Consider the following 19,677-nt stretch of genomic DNA (forward strand, 5'->3'; position numbering starts at 1 on the left):
CTTCTCGTAGTCCCGAACATCGTCCAAAGTCATATCTGCAAAGGCAGGGGGGGAAGGTAGGGGCAGAAACCATGGGGGCAAAAACCACATCTTCAGTTAGGAACACTGAGGGCGGGACATGGTGGTGGTGTCACAGGGTTAGGTTTCAGTGTTAAAGGTCGAACCAGAAGCATGAGCGAGGAGGATTTTTTTTGGTGCTGGTTAGTCAGTGATTGAGGTGAGAGGACGTTATAGCTAGCAGTTTAACCCCTGGGATCACCAGGCATGATTGAGAAAGTTGGAGAAATTTCTTGGAAGGAAAGAGCGGAATAAAAAGAAAAGGAGAAGTGGGATAAGAGACGACAAACCCGAAGAAGTGCATATTTACCATCCCTTCAGTCTAGAACGTTAAAGCAGAGAACATAAAGGGCAACATTCCCAGGCAAAAAAACAAACGAACAAACAAGAACAACAAAAAAATAAAACATGTTTTTAAAGACCAAATTCAGGATCATACATCATGCTCAAGGGCCTGAAAGGTAATATTAAATTAAGATCAAAGAAAGGAAGGAGAAACGTTACAGGCGAATATGATGAGAGTAATGATTTTTAATCAGCAACAGCCTTTTCTTTTATTGCACTTACCTCCTGTCACATGACCCAATGCTAAAACAAACTGCTATTTACATTCAGACATTAAGCTGAAGGATAAGGTTTTTTTTTTTTTTTTTTTAATTTAGTCCTGTCCAATTCTTTTTCCCGGATTTTTTCCCCAATCTAGTCGTGGCCAATTACTCCCCGTCACTAGAAGGCTCCCACACACATCAAGGCTACTACAACCACTCAGTCGGGAGGACGAAAGCCATCTCGTGTTTCCTCCGAACCACGTGACGCGAGCCGACCGCATATTTTCGAACTGCTCGCTCACGCACCGTTAGGGGCGGAGTAACACACTCGGAGGAAAGCGCTAGCCGCTCCTTCCGTGTGCGCGAGCTCACAGACGCCCCTGATTGGCTGTAGAGCCGTGACTAATGTGGGAGCACAAGTACCTCTCATCCCTCCCCCCTGAGAGAGCTCGGCCAATCAGCTCTCTCTGTGCCTCCGGCTGTGAGAGGAAAACAGCATCACCCGGGGTTCGAACCAGCGATAGGGCGAGCGCTTTACCACTGCGCCACTCGAAGGCCTGACGGATAAGGTTTTAAAAGACCTTTCGCATGATTAGTATAATGTAACCCTGTCTGAAACGTACCGATCCACTCATCCACCCAGGCAAAGGCCTGTCTATGACCCAACAACAGCACGTCCCGCACCACCTGTAGGATGGAGAAAGAAAACAAGAAATTTAATAAAATGTAATTTAAGTTCTTTTATACTAGAGCACAGTTCAAATATTTCTGAATGAATTTTTGAAAGAGAAATAAAAATGCCTGCGAGGTTGACGCATGAATAAGATTATTTGTTTATGATGTTCTAAACTTGCGTACAATGATGAACCTTTCTGTAACAATAATGAATAAACATGAAAATTTTATATTTAGAATGCCTGTATTTAGAAAAAACCAAAATGAAATAATAGAAAAGGTTTCTTTATTAATAAACAGAACAAACAAAGCATTTGGTATCATTTACGTATCATTTAAAACCTACAGACACAGTTTAGGGCCTAGCTTACACAACATCGATCTACAGTATATTTACAGAATTAAATGATGAGTGATGAATAAAATATGAATGGCAATTTCAGACTCATCGATATCACTGCAAACCATTGAATATGCCATATAAAGCATTTGGTATCCAGTCCAAAGGCATAATGAAAGTGTACCTTGTGTACAAACTGCTCGACGCGTGTCTGGAGGCCCCACACCTCAAACTTTACGGTGACGAGTTTGTAGGAGCACATGACGGGAGTCTGTGTGTCCCGCCAGCCTTCCTGCAGCATGCCGCGAGATGTCTTCTCTGATTTGAAGTAGCGCAGATCCTGCATATATTTATATTTTTAGACAATTATCTTTATGACGATCCACGAGTCTAAGGGTGTATATGCATGAGAGATTAACCTGTACAAATGAATATTACACAGAGTTCCCTTCTGAGCATCAATATTATACCTTTATATAAACAGGCTTCTGGACAAATTTCCCAATTGTGTAATGATTCTCTAAAAGGAAAACTATCTGAATTAATTTGGAGCAGAGATATTTATAAAAACCTATTATAAATGCTAAAAGTAGCCCAAATGATCTGATGGGTTAGTGACAATGTTCATCTCTGACATTTGGACAGTGTGTATAATGGAAGTTGGTTTTCTTTTCCAAATCAAAATAACAAAAGCTAAAACAGCAAATCGTGCACATACACAAATATTGAAAGCATTTACTCATCATTACTACTAATTACTTATTATCATCATTAACTTGCATTAAAAAGAGAATGATCCAAAACAAAAAGCATTTTACTCATGAACCACTTCACGAGATTTCCTAAATTAAAATATCCACAAAATTCTCCATTATCCTCTCCTCCATGTTAACTGCAGACACGTACAACCTTACGTGACCTCCTCAAAGAGAGGAGAGGTTATGATTTCTCACCTCTGTCTCCTTGTAGTAGCGCTCTGGAATCTCATCATAAGCGATATCTATGAAACACACTTCTCGCTCCTGGTCCTTCAGCTCATTTTCGAATATCTACACACACACACACACACACACACACACACACACACACACACACACACACACACACACAAACATGTGCACGCAATCGACAGACAAATTACACTGTGAGGAACATGGGGAAGCTCTCAGCAGACAAAAATACTGAAGAGAATGAACACAGTGTACAGTACATTAGTGTATTAAAGTAACTGGGACATCTAGTCAGTAACTAAGAGACAATACAGGACGGTAATTACGGTAAAATGCCCTGGGCAGTATCTGATTAAACACCATTTTATTTAGTCTCAATCTAAAATGTCAACTCTAACTATGATGAGGACATTAAGCACTACTGAACTACTAGTGATCTTACAGCGCGATAGAGAAAAACTCAACAACACAAATCTGATAAAGCAGATCATCGACACATAGCACACAGTGCATGTACAAATGTAGATCTTTTTTTTTTCAACCTCCAGTAACAAATAATGCAATTTTAAAATTATCATGTCCTTAAATAGTGTATTATAAAGCCAACATTACCATGCACTTTGCATGAAGATGTAATTTTTTAAATTATTTTATTGTAGTTAATCCTCATTTAATTGCACAAACAAAAAAATTACCTAAATAAAAAAAGACAGAAATTTTCAAAATAGCAGTCAATGTCTTTACAGAAGGTTCCAGGAGAACAACATGGTTTAGACAACAGGACTTTGTTATACGAGGCCTCGTACATGTAAGCTGACGAGATCAATCCTGAATTCGTAATCAACATGATGCAGATCTGATTATATTTAGTACTGGTAATAAGTATAATTAGTACTGGTGATGAAAACCTGCAGTGTTCTACTGGGATCCATGGTGCGTTATTTTTGCAGCATTCCCACTAGAGGGAGCTGTGTGTTTGGCCTTTTCTGATATTATACAAGGCATTTTAAATGTCAAAATAAGTCTTTTACTACAAAAGCATGTATAACTACCATCCAGTAAATCAAACATGAATTAAGATGCGTCTGAAGCTGGAAAAGTGTCTGTGCTAGTTAGATAGAGAGAGGGAGAGATATATATAGAGAGAGCGTGCAGTAAAGAGAGCGTGCCAGGTTTGCGCTGCCTATAACGCGCACAATAGCTCCCTTAATCTTTTGTACTCTAAGAGATGCCCCCGCAAATGTGACGCTCACTCCCGCTGAGATAAACAGCAAGAAGTCTCAAGATCCCAGAATCTCCAGCATTGCAAAACCAGCCTGTGATACTGGAAATAAGCCTGTGTTTTTTTTTTGTTGTTTTTTTGTTTTCCAACATGCATCAGTATTTTCGATTGGTACCTGGAAAGGCTTCTGGGTGAATTTCACCCAGACTTTCCAAAACTGCATTAACTACACCACAGCTGAAATTCTCTCCCGTACCTCATAAATTATTATCCTCTTTTTATATGTAAAGCAATGCCAATATTATTTTACTGGCTGTATGTTTTATAGTAACTGAAGAGTTACTATTATTCCTCACTGGCCAAGTCAGTCATCTGATCTCAGGCCAATAGAGTTTGTTTTCCCACTTCCTACAGACAAGACTGAAGGCATAAAGATCTACAAACAGCAGCAGTTTAAGGCAGCTGCACTAAACGCCTGGCAAAGCATCATGAGGGAGGAAACTCAGTATTTATTCATGGCTGTGGGTTCCAGACTTCAGGAAGTCGTTGACTGCAAAAGGATTTTCTACCAAGTACCAAGGGCAATCCTTATGGTTGTAATTATGTTAGTTTGTTCCATTATTTATGACCCTCCCAAACAGGGTGTGTGTGTGTTTATGAAAATGGTTGGAATTCCTAAATGGTTAAAGCCACACTTTTGTCAAACTCATTGAATTAAAGCTGAATGTCTTGTCTTCACTTGCATCTTGAGAGTTTCATTTAAAATTCAATGTGGTGAAACTTAACTTTGTTCCCAAACACACTCACACACCCACACACACCTGTATGATGCCTTATGAACATCCATGATTTATTCTTGCCTTCCGCCCAGTGTTCTGAGGTTGGACCGAGACACTATCTAGACTTCTGCTGCCTCAAATAGGTAACTTTTAATATGACCTTTTGATAAATAAAATGTGATCATTTACAGCATCAGGCTCTTAAAAAAAGGGCAGCAGTAAAAAGTCTTAGTGAAATGGAGATGCTGTGTGTGCGTGTGTGCTGCTTCCCCGACTGCCCTCGGGTCCAGCACGGTCAGCCCTGATCAATACCTGAGCTTTTCCAACACAGACGTAGTACATCAGAGACAGAGGGAGACAAGAAGAGAATAAAAGAAATAGATATAGGGACAGAGAAAGGACTTGTGGCAAGTGAACTATGGGTTGACTGTGTTATAATTCCAACACAGTTTAAAAGTGAGTATGTGCGTGAAAGGAGATATAAGGCAGAGTGTAGGATGTGTGACCGCACGCATCAGGATGCAGGCTAAATGTTGTACTGTCATATGGAAGAAAAAAGAACCGCTACTGGGGGATATGATGGACTGGATTTCTTCCTAACATACAGTGGGAAAAAAAGGAATATTTGCAAATTTGAATCTGTTCATCAATTTGGCTTACTTTTTAAAATACATTATTTTTCTAACTTCAGTTAGACAGACACTGTTTGTCTCTGACAAAATTATTTACTCTTTTTATCAAGCATGCTCTGAGGAAACTCGCTCACAGTGACGATAAAAAATGAGCTGAAGAATCTGCTCAACTGTACGCCAGCCAAATGCTCGCTCAATCCAGAAATCGATTTTGTAAGAGCATGTGGGCTAACACACGCTGTGAGACAAAACCCATTAACATGGCTTGAAATAAGAAAAGGGGAAAAAGGAGGCATCGGGAAAGAAAATGTATTTATTATTATTAATAATTAGAAGAAGAGATAAACCTCTACATGCTCGTGTATGTACTCACGTTGTCATTGCTTCCTTTGTTGTCCTCATACTTGGTTTCTATGTGGATGGAGAACTTCGGTAAAAACGAACACTGAAAATAAAAGTAAAGAGAAAGTGTCATGTTTATCTTAGTTGTTTGCTTGTACAGTAAGTCCCCGACTTACAAACAAGTTTTATTCCGGAAGCATGTTTGTAAGTCGGATTTGTTCTCAAGTCTGACAAAGTAAGTCTTGTGATGTCTTTAACATATGAATATATAAGTGTAAAGCAATCCACTTGGCTAAATCTAAGCATTGCACCTGTCTCCTTTGCCTGCACTGCCATCATGTGGCCAAAAATTTTAACGTGATTAACGAGTCAGCTAAACCTCGTTCAAATTCAACTCGGGAGGGAGGGAGGGAGAGCTGTTTTACACTCGAGCTTTACAGGACAAACCTTTTCTATCATTATGCTTCCACAGACTGATTCATTGAAACTAGTAAGGCTGACTATTTTCTCCCGCACCTCAAGTTCATATATACCAATATACCGGATGGCTATTTTACACATTGTACAATACACGTGAGCTACTTTCGCGATTAAACCAGAAGTAGAACCACGGGCTATTCGCAACGTAAAGTCGTAACTTGAATTTTCGTTGAATTAAGTTGGGGACTACCTGTACTTAAGTAAAAATAGACATACCCCGGATAAAATATCAAGTAGAAGTAGAAGTCTCCCATTTCTATTTCTATTAATATAAATATTGTATACAATTGTAAATATTAATATCTGGTGCACTGCAGTGTCTATTTTTTATACAATAAAAGCTACTTCCGTGATTTGTTCGCATCTAGAAATGTGTGAGAACCACGGTCCATTCGTGTCTGTGGGAAATTCGTAACTCGGATTTTCGTTAGTCATAAGTCTTACTTATAGTTGCTAAAGCAAACACTATCCTCTGCCTATCACCACATCCTCACTGTTCCTATAAGGCTCATGCAACTAGCTCACTCCAGTGAGCATACTGAGAGCCTGGACCCCATCAGTGCATTACATTTAATTGAATGTGCATGTGAGTTGTGAAAATCTCAGTGTGAATGCCTCGTCATCCAGGCGCCATTGTCAGAATCACACTTCATCCGGCTATAGGAAGTGAATGCTTATTTATCTGATGCTTGTTGAAATCATCATGCTGTATAAATGAGCAATCTGAAACTAACATACCTAAACGGGAGATGCATTCTGATTTAAATCAGTGCTTGTGATTTGTGTGATCTCGTGTACAAGACCATTAAAGCTATGATTAACAACATAGGAACAAGAAGACATATTTCCATGGTAACCCCTTTATGGAAAAGAAAGTTGCTGCAAATGACACCTTAGGAAGTGTGGGCGAAAAAAAAAAAGAGAGGGGAGGGTGGGGGAACAGAGAGAGAGAAAGAGGGAGAGAGAGAGAGAGAGAGAGAGAGAGAGAGATGGAAGAAGAAATGATAGAAGTAATAAATGACAGTGAAAAAGATATTTGAAAGTGGGGACTGTCTCTTCTCTTCGGTGAGTCACTGTGTCTTCCTGTTCAGCCCTCAAGCTCCACCCCAGCCACCCCCACCACGCTATACAAAAATAACCGTGAGTCACTTTGAAGAGTTTTTCTCGAACTTTAAGAGACATTTACCGTGATGCAAACCTATTTCAAACCCATTTATCTGGATTCGCAGGATGTCAGTGGGAGAAACGGCTCCCGAACACCGCATGAAAACATCAGTTAAATATGAATCAGACCTTTAAATATCACCATGACGTCTGTGGACTAACAGCGCGTGCACTCGCTGGCCACTTAGGAATAGGAATACCCATACTCTTGCATGTTGCTGAAATGCTAATTATTCATTCATTCATCTTTTATTCCTCTTATCCTGTGTACAGGAGACATGGGTCAAAAGACGGGGTACAAGCAGAAGAGGACAGGAAAGATTTAACCTAATCTGCATGTCATTGGACTGTGTGAGGAAACCGGAGTACATCTCAGAGCATAACAACAAATCAACCAACAGCAAAAAAAAAAAAAAAAAAAAAAAAAAAAACTCCACAAGACACCAGGTTTCACCCCTAACAACCAAAACCTAGAATGATATTAATACAGTCTGCCTCAAAACTGTAAAAATACTGACTGGACAAAAATGTCAAAAGTCTTTCTAGAAGAGTTCAGTTCCAGTGAGCCTGTGCTTGCTCTTGGCAGACAGGAGTGCAAACTGATGTGGTCTTCTATCGTTTTAGCTCTTCAACCTTGACACCTTATGCATCCTGAAAGGCTTTTACTTTAATTTATTGTTGACTTCCTGTCACCTCGAACTGGTCTAAAGATTTTTCTCTGGCACTTCTCATTTAAAAGAATTGCCATTTGCTGTATGTTTTTTTTTTGTTTGTTTGTTTTTGTTGTGCTGTGAAAAAAGTCGCTCAGATCATATTTTCTGATGTTTTGAGGTAAAACCGAACGGTAGCTCTTTTGCTGTGTGATTTTATTAAAGATTAAAACAAAATTGCATTATTACAAACGGGTGTTTTTATTAAAGTGGATCGAGTACTGCATTGGTACTCAACATCTGCAATGTGGACAGGTTTTCTGTAATGACCCTGCATTTCATTAATGAATGTTTTTTAAACAAACTACTGTACATTTGTCATAAATGCCTTTGATCAATGGGATTATAGCTAGCTATGCTTAAACGCTAAAAATGTCTTGCTAATCACTACAGCTAGTGAAAATGACTACACAGTATATTTTACTTGAGTTAGTAAGGAGTAATCGGACATGATGAGATGCATTCACATGAGTGGTGGTAATAGAGCATGACATCTTAAGCAAAACTGTATCATTATGTCTGTGAAGATTCTCAGCCTTTCCGGTGGTTATCCGGAAGTTGAGTTACTCCAACCGGACTTCTTTCTTGTTAGGTGGATGTGTGTCACTAAACATCCAAGTAGCTTCTTCAGTCTGAGGTAATTTCCTCATATTTGAGTCCTCTAGGGTCAAAGGATCCTTCCCTGTCTCAAAAGGCTTGTTATATGAAAAAGTGAGAAAGTGAGACTAGGAGGGGGAGTCGTTAAAGGGTTTTGTATCCTTGGTAACCGGTTTATTAAGTCGCTCTGGATTGCTGCCGACCATTCGTGTTGATCTGTTCATGGCTAACTAGCTTCTAAAACACAAGGCTGAAACCCAAATTGCTCTCTAACCCCTGATCAAGGGCACTACTTTGTGTGTGGATTGGGATTGTACACCATGCATAGTGCTGTAGCTTTCCCATTGAACACTATTTGGGATTTAATCCCTGAATCCGGAAGTTAGCTAATATTCCAAAGCGGAAATATAAAGTAAATCTTGTAAGTTTCTTAGGACTGTCCACAACCTTCACTGTTTATTCCCTCATGTTTTGGCTACATAGTACCGGTAATACAACTACTCTGCCAGTCACTAAAGAATGTGTTGGGGGAACAAAAAATTTGGTTAATAAACAAACTAATCATAATGTGTCAATAAAAAATGCATTTGTAAAACTGCTGCATAAAAGCAATAACAGCAGTGCTGATATTTAATACAACAGCACGCCTTAATAACGCGTGTAATAACGCTTAATTGATTCATACTGCAGCAGTAAATTTAGTAGAAAAACATGTCTTGACAAAGAAAAGACAGAAACTGTACTTACTGTGTATTCTGCAGTCACGGGATGTTGCGTATTCAGGACCAGATAAGAGGAAAGGAAAAAGCAGAAAACTAAATTAGCATCTTATCAAATACAGAATCAAATCATTGTCTAAACAATAACTTTTATGGTTTCTGGATAAATTCCTGTTTTGTGCACCCAGGACACTACAAGAACCCTCACTGTTTTGACACAAACTAAGCCATGATGGTAAGATTCAAGTTTTACTGTTTATTAAACAGAAACTAACTTGAAAGTTTTAATAAGAAAAGTTTCTGGCACCTGAAATTGTTTCTGAAAAAAGTTCCCTTGGTCCTTATATAACCAACTCAAAATAACAGCAGTGTTTCCCACACATGATGATACTTGGGCATCCGGCCCGAGTGAACTGACAAGCGCCCAAGAATACTGTGTCCTGTTTAAAATGGCATTTAACAGATTAATTCGCTATGAGAAAAATAACATGACATGTTTTTAACTTTGTGGTGACATGAATTTAGCTCAAGGTCAATTAGAGTCGAGACAGGAGGGGTAAAAGGAGGGTGATGGGGGAACCATGCGGCAGAAACTACAGAACCTGCTATTTCTCAGAGACCTCAAATTACACCAGGTGGAGCTAAAATATGTCAAGTGTGTAACCATCAGCTTATTATAAACATATATATTGTATATATATATACTGATCTCTCAAGAAATTTTGATAATTCTAAACTTTCACAAAGGTTTTAATCAGTGGCAATCAAGTTTGAGCTGCTGCAGAATAAAAAAACAAAAACAAACAATAAAAAAAAAAACACAAAAACATGATTACCGTGATTGGTGGAATGTAAAAAGCAAGGAAAGTAATAGAGAAGGGTAATTCAAATATCTGTTTCATGCTGTCAGAGATATAGAGTACCGCACTCCTTCAGGCATACCAGACAGTTGATAACTCACAGAACCTAAGAAATTGGCTAAGAAAAAGTCTATTTTGGCTGTTTTTACAGCTGCACTTTTTCCCCTCTCAAACTTAACAGTGATAAGAATTTCACCACAACTACATGACAGTTCAGCAGCTCCGCTTCTGCTCCACCCCACACTCTGCTTCTGCTCCATCCCTGCACCCCTTTTCTGTTTCTGCTCCATCCCTGCACCCCTTTTCTGCTTGTGCCCCACCCCTTTTCTGGAGGACTGGGTCAGAGCAACTACGAAACAGCAGCTAAGGTGGGACGTTCTTGGGCTGCAGTGGTCAGGACCTAACGACAGCAATCTAAAGAAGGATGTTTTTTTTTTTTCAATTGAATTGTCACATAATTTCCATCCACAATGCTGAACACCCTTTATATCCTACTGCCTTCTTTTATGGCAAATGAATGGCCAGAATGTGAGAGGAACTTTGGCCATTAATGTGTCCTCAGTAGACACCTTCATAGCCATAATCTGTCTGCAGTAAGGCAATGTAGGAGGTTCACTTAGACTCAAAGTCATCATCATCATCATCATCATCATTATCATCATCACTGCAGCCGAGGCAGCCTACTCCACCCTTTATTATTGCTGAGGCGCAGCGGATTACAGCGCAGGGTTTCTAAGGCCAGTAAGTGTTTGAACATTTTTTTCTATGTCCAGGGGTGGGAGGTGGAAATCCAATTTAGTCTTTTCCAGTTCCCACCCTATTATCTGGGTTCTCCACTATTGCATTACAGCTACCAGACCAGGAAAGTGAGGACTAACATGTCCTTCTTCCTCTGAGACATGTGAATCCTGATGATTACATTCCTACTTTATTCTTCTTGTTCTTGGGTTCAGTTTGACTGCAGTACCTGTGATGGTGTAAGGATAATAGTTCCAAGCCTTCTCTGTCACATAGAAGATTCTGGGCACCACTGCTCTCGCCCAGCTGGGCAGTTTGCTGTGAACAGATCAATAATAAAATAAATAAGACCATTACAGATCAATAATAAAAACACGACAAAGAATATTATGAATAGTGTTCATGGGTTGGATAAAATACCACACCTGTCGTTTTGTTTGTGACGCCATTAGAATTTTAAAATGTGATAAACATGTAATTAAACATGCGGTAAAACAAAAAGCGATTCTGATGATGTCACAGCTATCAGTTTGGCTGTGCTTTCTTGGTGGGAGGGCCATTACACTCCTCTAAGATAATCTTTAGTTCATGTACACAGAAAAGAGTGTATAACATGTTAAAGTGTTTTACGCTGTCCTGTGAGGTAGCATGTTTAATAATAATAATAATAATAATAATAATAATAATAATAAAGGAGAGAGCTAGGGTCATGTGTCTTTGTAGGGAAGCACTTTTAACCATCTCTTACTCTACACATAGTAGGAGGAGAACTGGCTGGTGGGTAGAGAATTGGCAAGTGACCAAATAGGGGTGATAATAATAGAAAAAATAAAAATAAAAATAAAAAAAACCCTGATAAGCAGTGTTAGCTTTATTGGTTGACACACTAAACTGAACGTATTTGCCTTTTTCCATGCAACATACAGTATGGCTTGTTACAGTAATAACTTTCAAGAGAAACATAATATCCTGTGGTTTGATCTAAGAAAAAAAAAAAAAAAAGCAAAAATGAGTCAGACCCGGATGCCAGTCAGCTGTTAGAGAATTTCCCCTGCGTCTGACTGTGCATTGAGACAATCAAAAATACAAAATCGATTATGGAAAAACTGTCCCCATGGTAAAAATGTTAGGACATATTAACAACAAAGAAAAAAAAAAAGGATGGCTGTCTTAGCTTTACTAATTAGTAGCCTATTTCCCTTGTCCTGTAATCATTGATAAAAGACTACATTACTTTTGCTCTTTTCTGTTACTGTATGTAAGTAATCAGTCTGTAATACCTCTGGAGCTTTACTTCTCCTTCACACTAACGCAAAAAAAGCAGCACTGGCAAAAGGTTCCATTGGACATAATGGAGTCTTTTATGACAAACTCCGAGACTGCAAGGCATAAGCGCTGGGCTTTTTGCCGTAATGGATTTTTATCAGCGTAATGCAAAAGAAAAAGAAGATGTATCTCTTAAAAAAAAAAAAAAAAAAAAGGGATTCAGGGCCTGGGGTGCAATAACATTTCTCTCTTGTGCATGCGCGCGCACACACACAGTCTCCTCTTTTACAAACCTTTCTTTGCTACACGTGCTGAATCATTTTTATCCCCCCCCCCTTTATATGTCCCCCCACACTTTCTTTCTAGAATGATTCGTGCTGCCTGAGTGATGAGGTTCATAATCCTAAATGAATTGCTGCTTTCCGCTCAGGTCTCACAGCCTGCTTTTACACACACAGTAAAATGACATCCATAAGAAACACAGGTACGGTAACTGCGCAGGAAATTAGAGGACCTTACACCTACCCAGTCTTAAAACCAAAAAGTTTGATTAATGGCCACCGACAGAGGCCACACCGTTTACACTGCTACTACATCGAAGCAAACTATACATTCCAAAGAAAAAAAATAAAATAAAAATCATACCAAGTTACGAGTGAATGTATAGTCTAATGCTTGTCCCTGTCACGATGTACAGTAGCACGTCTTCACGTTCCTGTGGGTCCAGTGAATTCTGCCTGCTTTAACAGATGCATGACTATTAAAGTCTGCCAGGAACAGTACATGCTTCTTTGGAGTGCGTGGGCCGAGGCTGAATTCACCCCCAAAACTGGCAACATCAGAAGCAATTAAACTCAAAGCTCTTTGAAGGCGACTGCGCCTCATTCTGAGAGCTGAGCCACTAAAAAAAAAAAAAAAAAACCACACAGCACTCTTTAATTGGCAGTGCACACTGCGGCAGTTTCTGAGGGCAACGGCTCGGTTCTGAAACCCACGGTTTTTCACACCAGAGAGCTTTTATTGGCACTGGCTGAGCTTTTTTTTTTTTTCACATGCTCACAGTAGGGAGAACACCCCCGTAATCACAACTTCATTAAACTTCATTAATCACCTACCCATAACTCGCTGGCTAATGTTAACGCTAACTCTAACACCGACGCTAACAGACAAGCTGATCAGATTGGAGTCCAGTTGGTGGTGGGATATCTGCTGGAAAATTGCCCTTTCTAAGCATGCCTGCTAATGAGGATCTAGAAGCATCTGTGGCACTTGGTGTGGATCGCCTGGCATTGCATGACAAACCAAAGCACCAAAAGGCACCAAAATTCTCCAAATGTTTTATGCGGTACTTTCCGACCATTTAAAAAAAGAAAAAGAAAAAGTGCCTTCCTGAAAAAGAGAGCAGATAGAAAACAGTAGGACAAAAAGAGTGAGAGAGAAAGCGAGAGAGGAACAAAGAATAAATAAAAGAGAAAACCATGAAGTGCTGTAAACCGCGTGAAAGAATGCACCAAACTTTAAACGTTATACTTTACAAACTCCAGCGCTTATGATAAGGTGGCTGTATAAAATAAACTGCTTTACATTTTAAATCAAATTTAAATTTTTACATTTAAATTGCATCATTATTAAAATTTTCACATCTTTTTTAATCAAACGAAAAAGATATTTTTAATGTTAAAGTGTTTCTGTTCACCATAGGCGTGTTTACAGGGATCCCAATATTTTACTAAAAATCTGAATTAAAACATTTCGTAAACGCCTGTGTGACGTTCAAGGTTCATTTAGGACTGAAAATCTTCCTACCTTAGAGTAGGACACTGAAGTTACTTGTAAAGCTTCCTACTCTTTTTTTATTTATTTGTTTTTTCTTTAGTGAGGAGTGGGACTGCACCAAAGGCAAGCGTGTGACGTCAGTTTTTTACGACGCTGAGAGCCGCAAAGTAGAAAAACACATAGACTTGCGTTGTAGTTTTAAACAGTGAAAAAGTGAAACTGTAACCTTTATGCACACAGACAAAAATTATAGATGTGTGAATCGACTGCATGACGTTATCCTCATCAGTCTGCCCAAATCACAACAGTTTAAAGCCCCTTCTAAATGATTTAGAAAAGAAAGCGAAACTGGAGAGAGGATGAGAGCGTTCAGCTTGAGGGGAAGGAGGATAAGGCAGTAAAATGTAAAGAAATAATCAAAGCAAATTTCTGCCTTACTCTTAAGATAAAAAGTGAACGGAGACAATTTGTAAAAACATCAATGCCACCTGTCAGTCTGCAGCACGTACTGTACCCCTGAGGAGTGTGAAACGCGGGGATACGCTGTGCTAATAATGAAGAATCTCCAAAAAAAAAAAAAAAAAAAAATTGTGTACGTTCAATGTTACATAAATATATAAATTGTATATATGATTATTTTAATGTGTGCAGCATGGATGACGCCTACAGCTCGTTTTTCCTTAAATGTCACGTTGTGTGGTTGAGAAATGTATGGATCCGCACATAATCTGCGGTGCTGTGATAGCAGAGAACAAACAGTATCAGTCACCTGCGCAGACAGCATACAACAATGTTCATTAATGGAACAGTTACATACTGCACTCGAAAAAGGGAAAAACAAGTATTCCGTTTTTGTCCACACGTATCATTTATGAGCTCCATGTCACTCAGTGTTACTAACAGGTCTCTCCTCTGTGCACGTCTCTGCGTGAACATTTCCTCTAACTAGTCAGGACACTTCCAGAGCTCTTCTATATCTACTTTTAAGAATCTTAATAAATAGCTCTTACTCCTATTCCTGAAAGTAGGATCAAAATGGCATCATTCTAAGAATATTTGGCCACTTAGAAGCGATTTCCTATTCTGAGACGCGCAGTAAATACGAGCCCTGTTCCCCTTATTAGAATGAGAGCGGAGGTGTAAAGCTTTAATAATCTGTTCAATATGTAAATATTAGCCAAGTAAACAACCGATCAGATTGTTAGAATAAATACAGTCTTCTCTGCCCACATAGGGGTAACGTTAGGTGACGTGACAAGAAATTTTGCTTTTATTAGAAAACTCTGTGAGAACAAATTTTCCCACTTGTCTTTATATCCATCCACTGATGTTTTTTTTTTTTTTTTGTCTGAGAAAGGGGCAATGAATGCCATATAACCAATCATAAATGAGGCGGAATCCTTGTATCAAATCATAATGCAAATATGGGATATGAAATGAAAACATGGCAAGCTTGCCCTTCAAGTTAAATTCTGATTAAATGTTTTAGCGTATAAACACACACCTCATCAGCTCAGCATCAACAGGATCAATGTAAACAGTTAAGTTGCAATCTGTAATCTGCATTATTTCAATTAGATTGAAGAAATATTGTGTAAATACTCTGAATAAGAGCATCTGCCAAATGCCTAAATTTAGATGTAGATATTGATTTTTTAATCACAAACACGTACGAATGCATTTTAATACCTAAACAAAAGGTGCTTTGTTGCAAGCAAAAAGTAATTTTAGTTATTGAAAAGGATTCCCGAAGCAGAAAGTGTCTTTTTTGTATTGGCTGGGGTTTTAGCAAGCCAGTTAGGTTTTTTCCTTTTATAAGCTCATATAAGAAGAAATCTCCTTTCCCGAAGATTGTTGTTCCTAGGCGATTTCAGATGGAACATCAACAGACATTCTTAGATGAAGCTCTGAGACCTGTGTTAACTTGTTAAATAAACAATAAAACATGGGGACCTTTACACCTAGTCTTCTGTTTTAAATGGACAGTCAGGACGAAATCGAGTCTCTGGTCAAAATCGAGGAAGGGAAAAAAAAGGTTTATTTGGTATTCCGACTAACTTGGACGAGGCCCTACAATCCAGAGAAAACGATAAACGCATTGTGCGGTCCGCTCCCCTTCTCACCCCACCTTTTTTTAAAAGGGCAGCCAACTCGAAAAACTGGTGTGTAAGCTTAATGCGGTCACGGTGCTGACACGGCTGTTTCGCCTTCAATTAATCAAAAGGACAAAACCTTCCTATTTCAGTCCAACTCTCTTATTTTAAACACTCTCATCTGTCCTTCTTGTTTATATCGTTTTTTTCCTCTTACGTGTCTCTCCACCTTGTCTTTAATTATGATTAATTCTTTGCCTGTGAAAGCTCTCTTTTCTTCCTTTTAATTCACTGCCTATTTCTCGACCCCTTTGTAGCTGACTCTTTATCCATCTTTCCTGCTCTTAAACCTTGAAAAGCGTGCTTATCTGAGAGTATCGTGTCCTTGACTGTTCATTGATTTCAGGAGAGGTCAGCTGCTCCAGCTGCACTGTGTATGAGTCACATCCACACAAGAGTCTTCCCCAGAACAAACCTTTTTTAGAGTTTTTAGAAATGGTTTAAAAGGTTAAAGCTAAAAATAAGCAGATGAGCTTTAATGTAATCAGTAATATTATTATAGGAGGTTGAAATCCACGTACACGTCTGTCTGTTTTTCTGTACAGCAGAACTCTTTATTAATTTAATTAATTAATTAAGCTTATTAATACAAAGAAATAACATTTTGTAAGGTCTTATGCCTTGTTTACGCCAAGTTTCGTTGTCAGCCAAATACACTTGCTGTTTAAAGTAACATATTAAACTACAGTCGTTTCTGTGTCTTCCTCATTCTATGTATTCGTGTATTCAAACTATTGCGTTCATTGGCTGTGTTGAATGACGTGTATAGCCCACGCCCACCTCCGAGGAGAAAAACGTCTCTTCTACTCAAGGACATTTTGATTTAATGTCTGGCGCAGGTTCAACTTCATTTGAAATACCAAAGGCCTGGCAAAGTTTCATCAAATTTCTGCTGAGTCAGTTTTACTTAATGATGTGACAAAATCAGATGGACAGACATACAGATTTACAGACATACAGATTTACAGACATATAAAGACTGGACAGACAGAGACTGGTTTCGAAGCGCAAAGATATCAGTCACCCAAAAAAACAAACAAATAAATAAATATATACACACACACTTCAGGAAAGGAAAAATATTAATGATGTATATTATATTGATATACTATTTCCGTATTATTATTATAATATTATAATATATACCAATATATACACCACAATACATTTCTTTTCCTGAAGATTTTTTTTGGCTGACTCAAATCCATATATGCGTGTGTGTTTGTGTGTTAGTGGAGAGAGTAGAAGACGTCTCACCTGTTGAGGTAGACACGTTTCTCTGTGAACTGGCCGTGGCCATGTGTGGGGTCGTCGAAGGGCTCGTTCTGCACCACCTCCACTCCTTCTCCTCGTTCGCTCTGCTCATTGCTGTGCTTACTGATCATATACAACTGCCCAATCCTGTACTAAAAGACACACACAAAGGATTTGGATTATTATTTTATGCATCTACCAAGTAAGGCTGGTCTTTTTTAAACTTTGGTCTGGAGTTCTCGTGGTCTCTCTTAAACGCTGGGAGTTCTCCTGTGTGTAAGTAAACTTTCAGAAGTGTTGACCTCTGCATCCTGTCTTCTAAACTCAGCATTTTTTTTTTTTACAGAGCTCCGATCTCTGCAGCTCCCTGAGCTGGTGGATGTTCGATAACATAACAGAGGGAAATAAAAAAAACTAGTTGCATCAGCGGAAAAGTTGCAAACAACAACCAACAGCACTATTTGGCCTCAAAACTGGTTAAATATTACCGTCACACACACATTCACGCACAGAGAGAGGGAACGAAAGAAAAAAAAAAGAAAGAGAGAGAGAGAGAGCGCGCAACACAATGTACAGTAATGGAGGCTGAACGCAACTGGTGCTTTAGGGCGTAATTACATACTTTAATTTTCCGTTTAAAAGAAAGGAACAAAGGATGTAAAGATGACCTCGCTGATGGTCGTTTGTACCCCCGACACGTACTCCCAACAGCATGGTATATAAAGAGGTAACAAAGCCTTTGTGGTTTGTGCTGCACTCTATGGAAGTCGCAGCATCCCTACCCGTCAGGATGTGTCATTTATTTTAATGAGAACACGCGTGAGTGGAAGCACACATAGCGTGCCGCAGATCCTGCGGCAGCCGTGTCCATTACTGGATCTGTTGCGCCATGATTGCTCGCGGTGCTCGGTGAAGTCCCAGGAGACAGCCAGATGCTTCTAAAAATAGAAAACCGGGCGCACGAGCCGGTGGCTTGAGAGCCCGTAAATAATTTATCACCTACTTTCGCTTTGTGTACTCAGCAGAAGAAGTGGTGAGAGCGAGAGAGAAAGAAAGAGAGAGAGAGAGAGAGAGAGAGAGAGAGAGAGAGTGCTAAAGAGAAGAGAGAATGAATGATTAAAATCAGCATCGCCCTGCGGGTTATTTAAAAGGAGAATAAAAAATTAAAATTAAAATAAAATAATGATGGTGGTATTGGTTTGGATTAGGCATACATAATGAGCTCCTCAGTTTAACCGCGTGTCCCAACCTACGTCTCTGGCGTCTCACCCACGAAGGAGTCACAACCATGAAATCCCGAGGCTGGAGGCTGTGAGAAATCGATACTCTTTCCGTTATTGCTGTTGTGCTGCAGATCTAAAAATATAGACGAAACACTGCGCAGTTCTGATGAGGGGGAACATGGCACACTTTACAGGACTGCAATTAAGAGAATCGATCAGACTGGACGTATACAAGTGTGTCTTGTAATATGCTGTAGACGTGCACACAGGAGCATCTACCTGTCTGTTGAGTTTTATAATAGAGTAATGACCTCTTGTTCAGGCCTATAATGTGTCTGATGGAAAAGACAGAGAGACAGAGAGAGAGGGAGGAAGAATGCGAGATGACATTGAGGGCGTCCATGGCAACAATTGCCCAGGTCTAGTCCCAATCCCTTCACGCTTCATGTGCCATTAATCCAAGGACATCATATCAAACACACACAAATCAACACTTCTACACAGGTGCTATTAAAAAATTTATTATAACTGCAATAATAATAATAATAATTATGATCTAATTTCCCAGGAGAAAAATTTTCCTTCCATCTCTGATCAGCAAACGCTGTGAGAACAACTCTCTGCCACCTGTCTTTAATTTCATCTACTCAGTGTCTGGCTGAGGAAGGTGCACTGACTGGCTTACCATTTTGTGCGATTTAAAAGCTGTAAAACCAAATTCTTGTAATAATCATAATCCTGATTGCGGCATTTATCAGAAACAGACTGAAAGAAAAATACTACTACTTCTCAATCATCTGTTACACTCTGGCAAATTAAACCCTTCACAGAATGCAGAAACACTTTGCACATGACTAGTGTTGGGCAAAAAACACAACTAGCGTACAGGTAGTCCCCGACTTACATTCCGAGAGCATGTTTGTAAGTCGGATTTGTTCTTAAGTCTGACAAAGTAAGTCTTATACGCCTTTGACACAAATATACAATGTAAAACATGCCAATCCAGTTGATTAAATCTGTCCCCTTTCCTCACACTGCCACTTTGTGGCTACAAACTGTAATCGTGTCTAAGGAAATTAATTTTACACATGAAATGCCGTCTCTGCGCCTTTAAATCGTGAGGCAAATCCTGGACGGCATTTTGTCTCAGAGCTGTTTTCTACTGTATTGGACTGTGAGCTCTGTTTTGTTG

At 39.2% G+C, this 19,677-nt stretch overlaps 1 protein-coding gene across 1 annotated transcript in view; it reads right to left on the bottom strand.

The window, feature by feature from the left end:
• LOC128526331 (cytoplasmic phosphatidylinositol transfer protein 1-like) overlaps window positions 1–19,677 on the bottom strand; it is a 67,969-nt gene that overhangs the window by 2,330 nt on the left and 45,962 nt on the right. Inside the window, exons 2-8 of the mRNA XM_053498089.1 lie at window positions 17,266–17,414; window positions 11,043–11,131; window positions 9,244–9,251; window positions 5,577–5,648; window positions 2,574–2,669; window positions 1,805–1,960; window positions 1,229–1,292 (exon numbers count right to left, since the gene is read on the bottom strand). Of these exons, the coding sequence (XP_053354064.1) occupies window positions 1,229–1,292; window positions 1,805–1,960; window positions 2,574–2,669; window positions 5,577–5,648; window positions 9,244–9,251; window positions 11,043–11,131; window positions 17,266–17,414 (634 nt within the window). The remainder of the gene's footprint in view (window positions 1–1,228; window positions 1,293–1,804; window positions 1,961–2,573; window positions 2,670–5,576; window positions 5,649–9,243; window positions 9,252–11,042; window positions 11,132–17,265; window positions 17,415–19,677) is intronic.

The sequence above is a fragment of the Clarias gariepinus genome, chromosome 6 (genome assembly GCF_024256425.1).
Source record: "Clarias gariepinus isolate MV-2021 ecotype Netherlands chromosome 6, CGAR_prim_01v2, whole genome shotgun sequence".
NCBI classification, from domain to species: Eukaryota; Metazoa; Chordata; class Actinopteri; order Siluriformes; family Clariidae; genus Clarias; species Clarias gariepinus.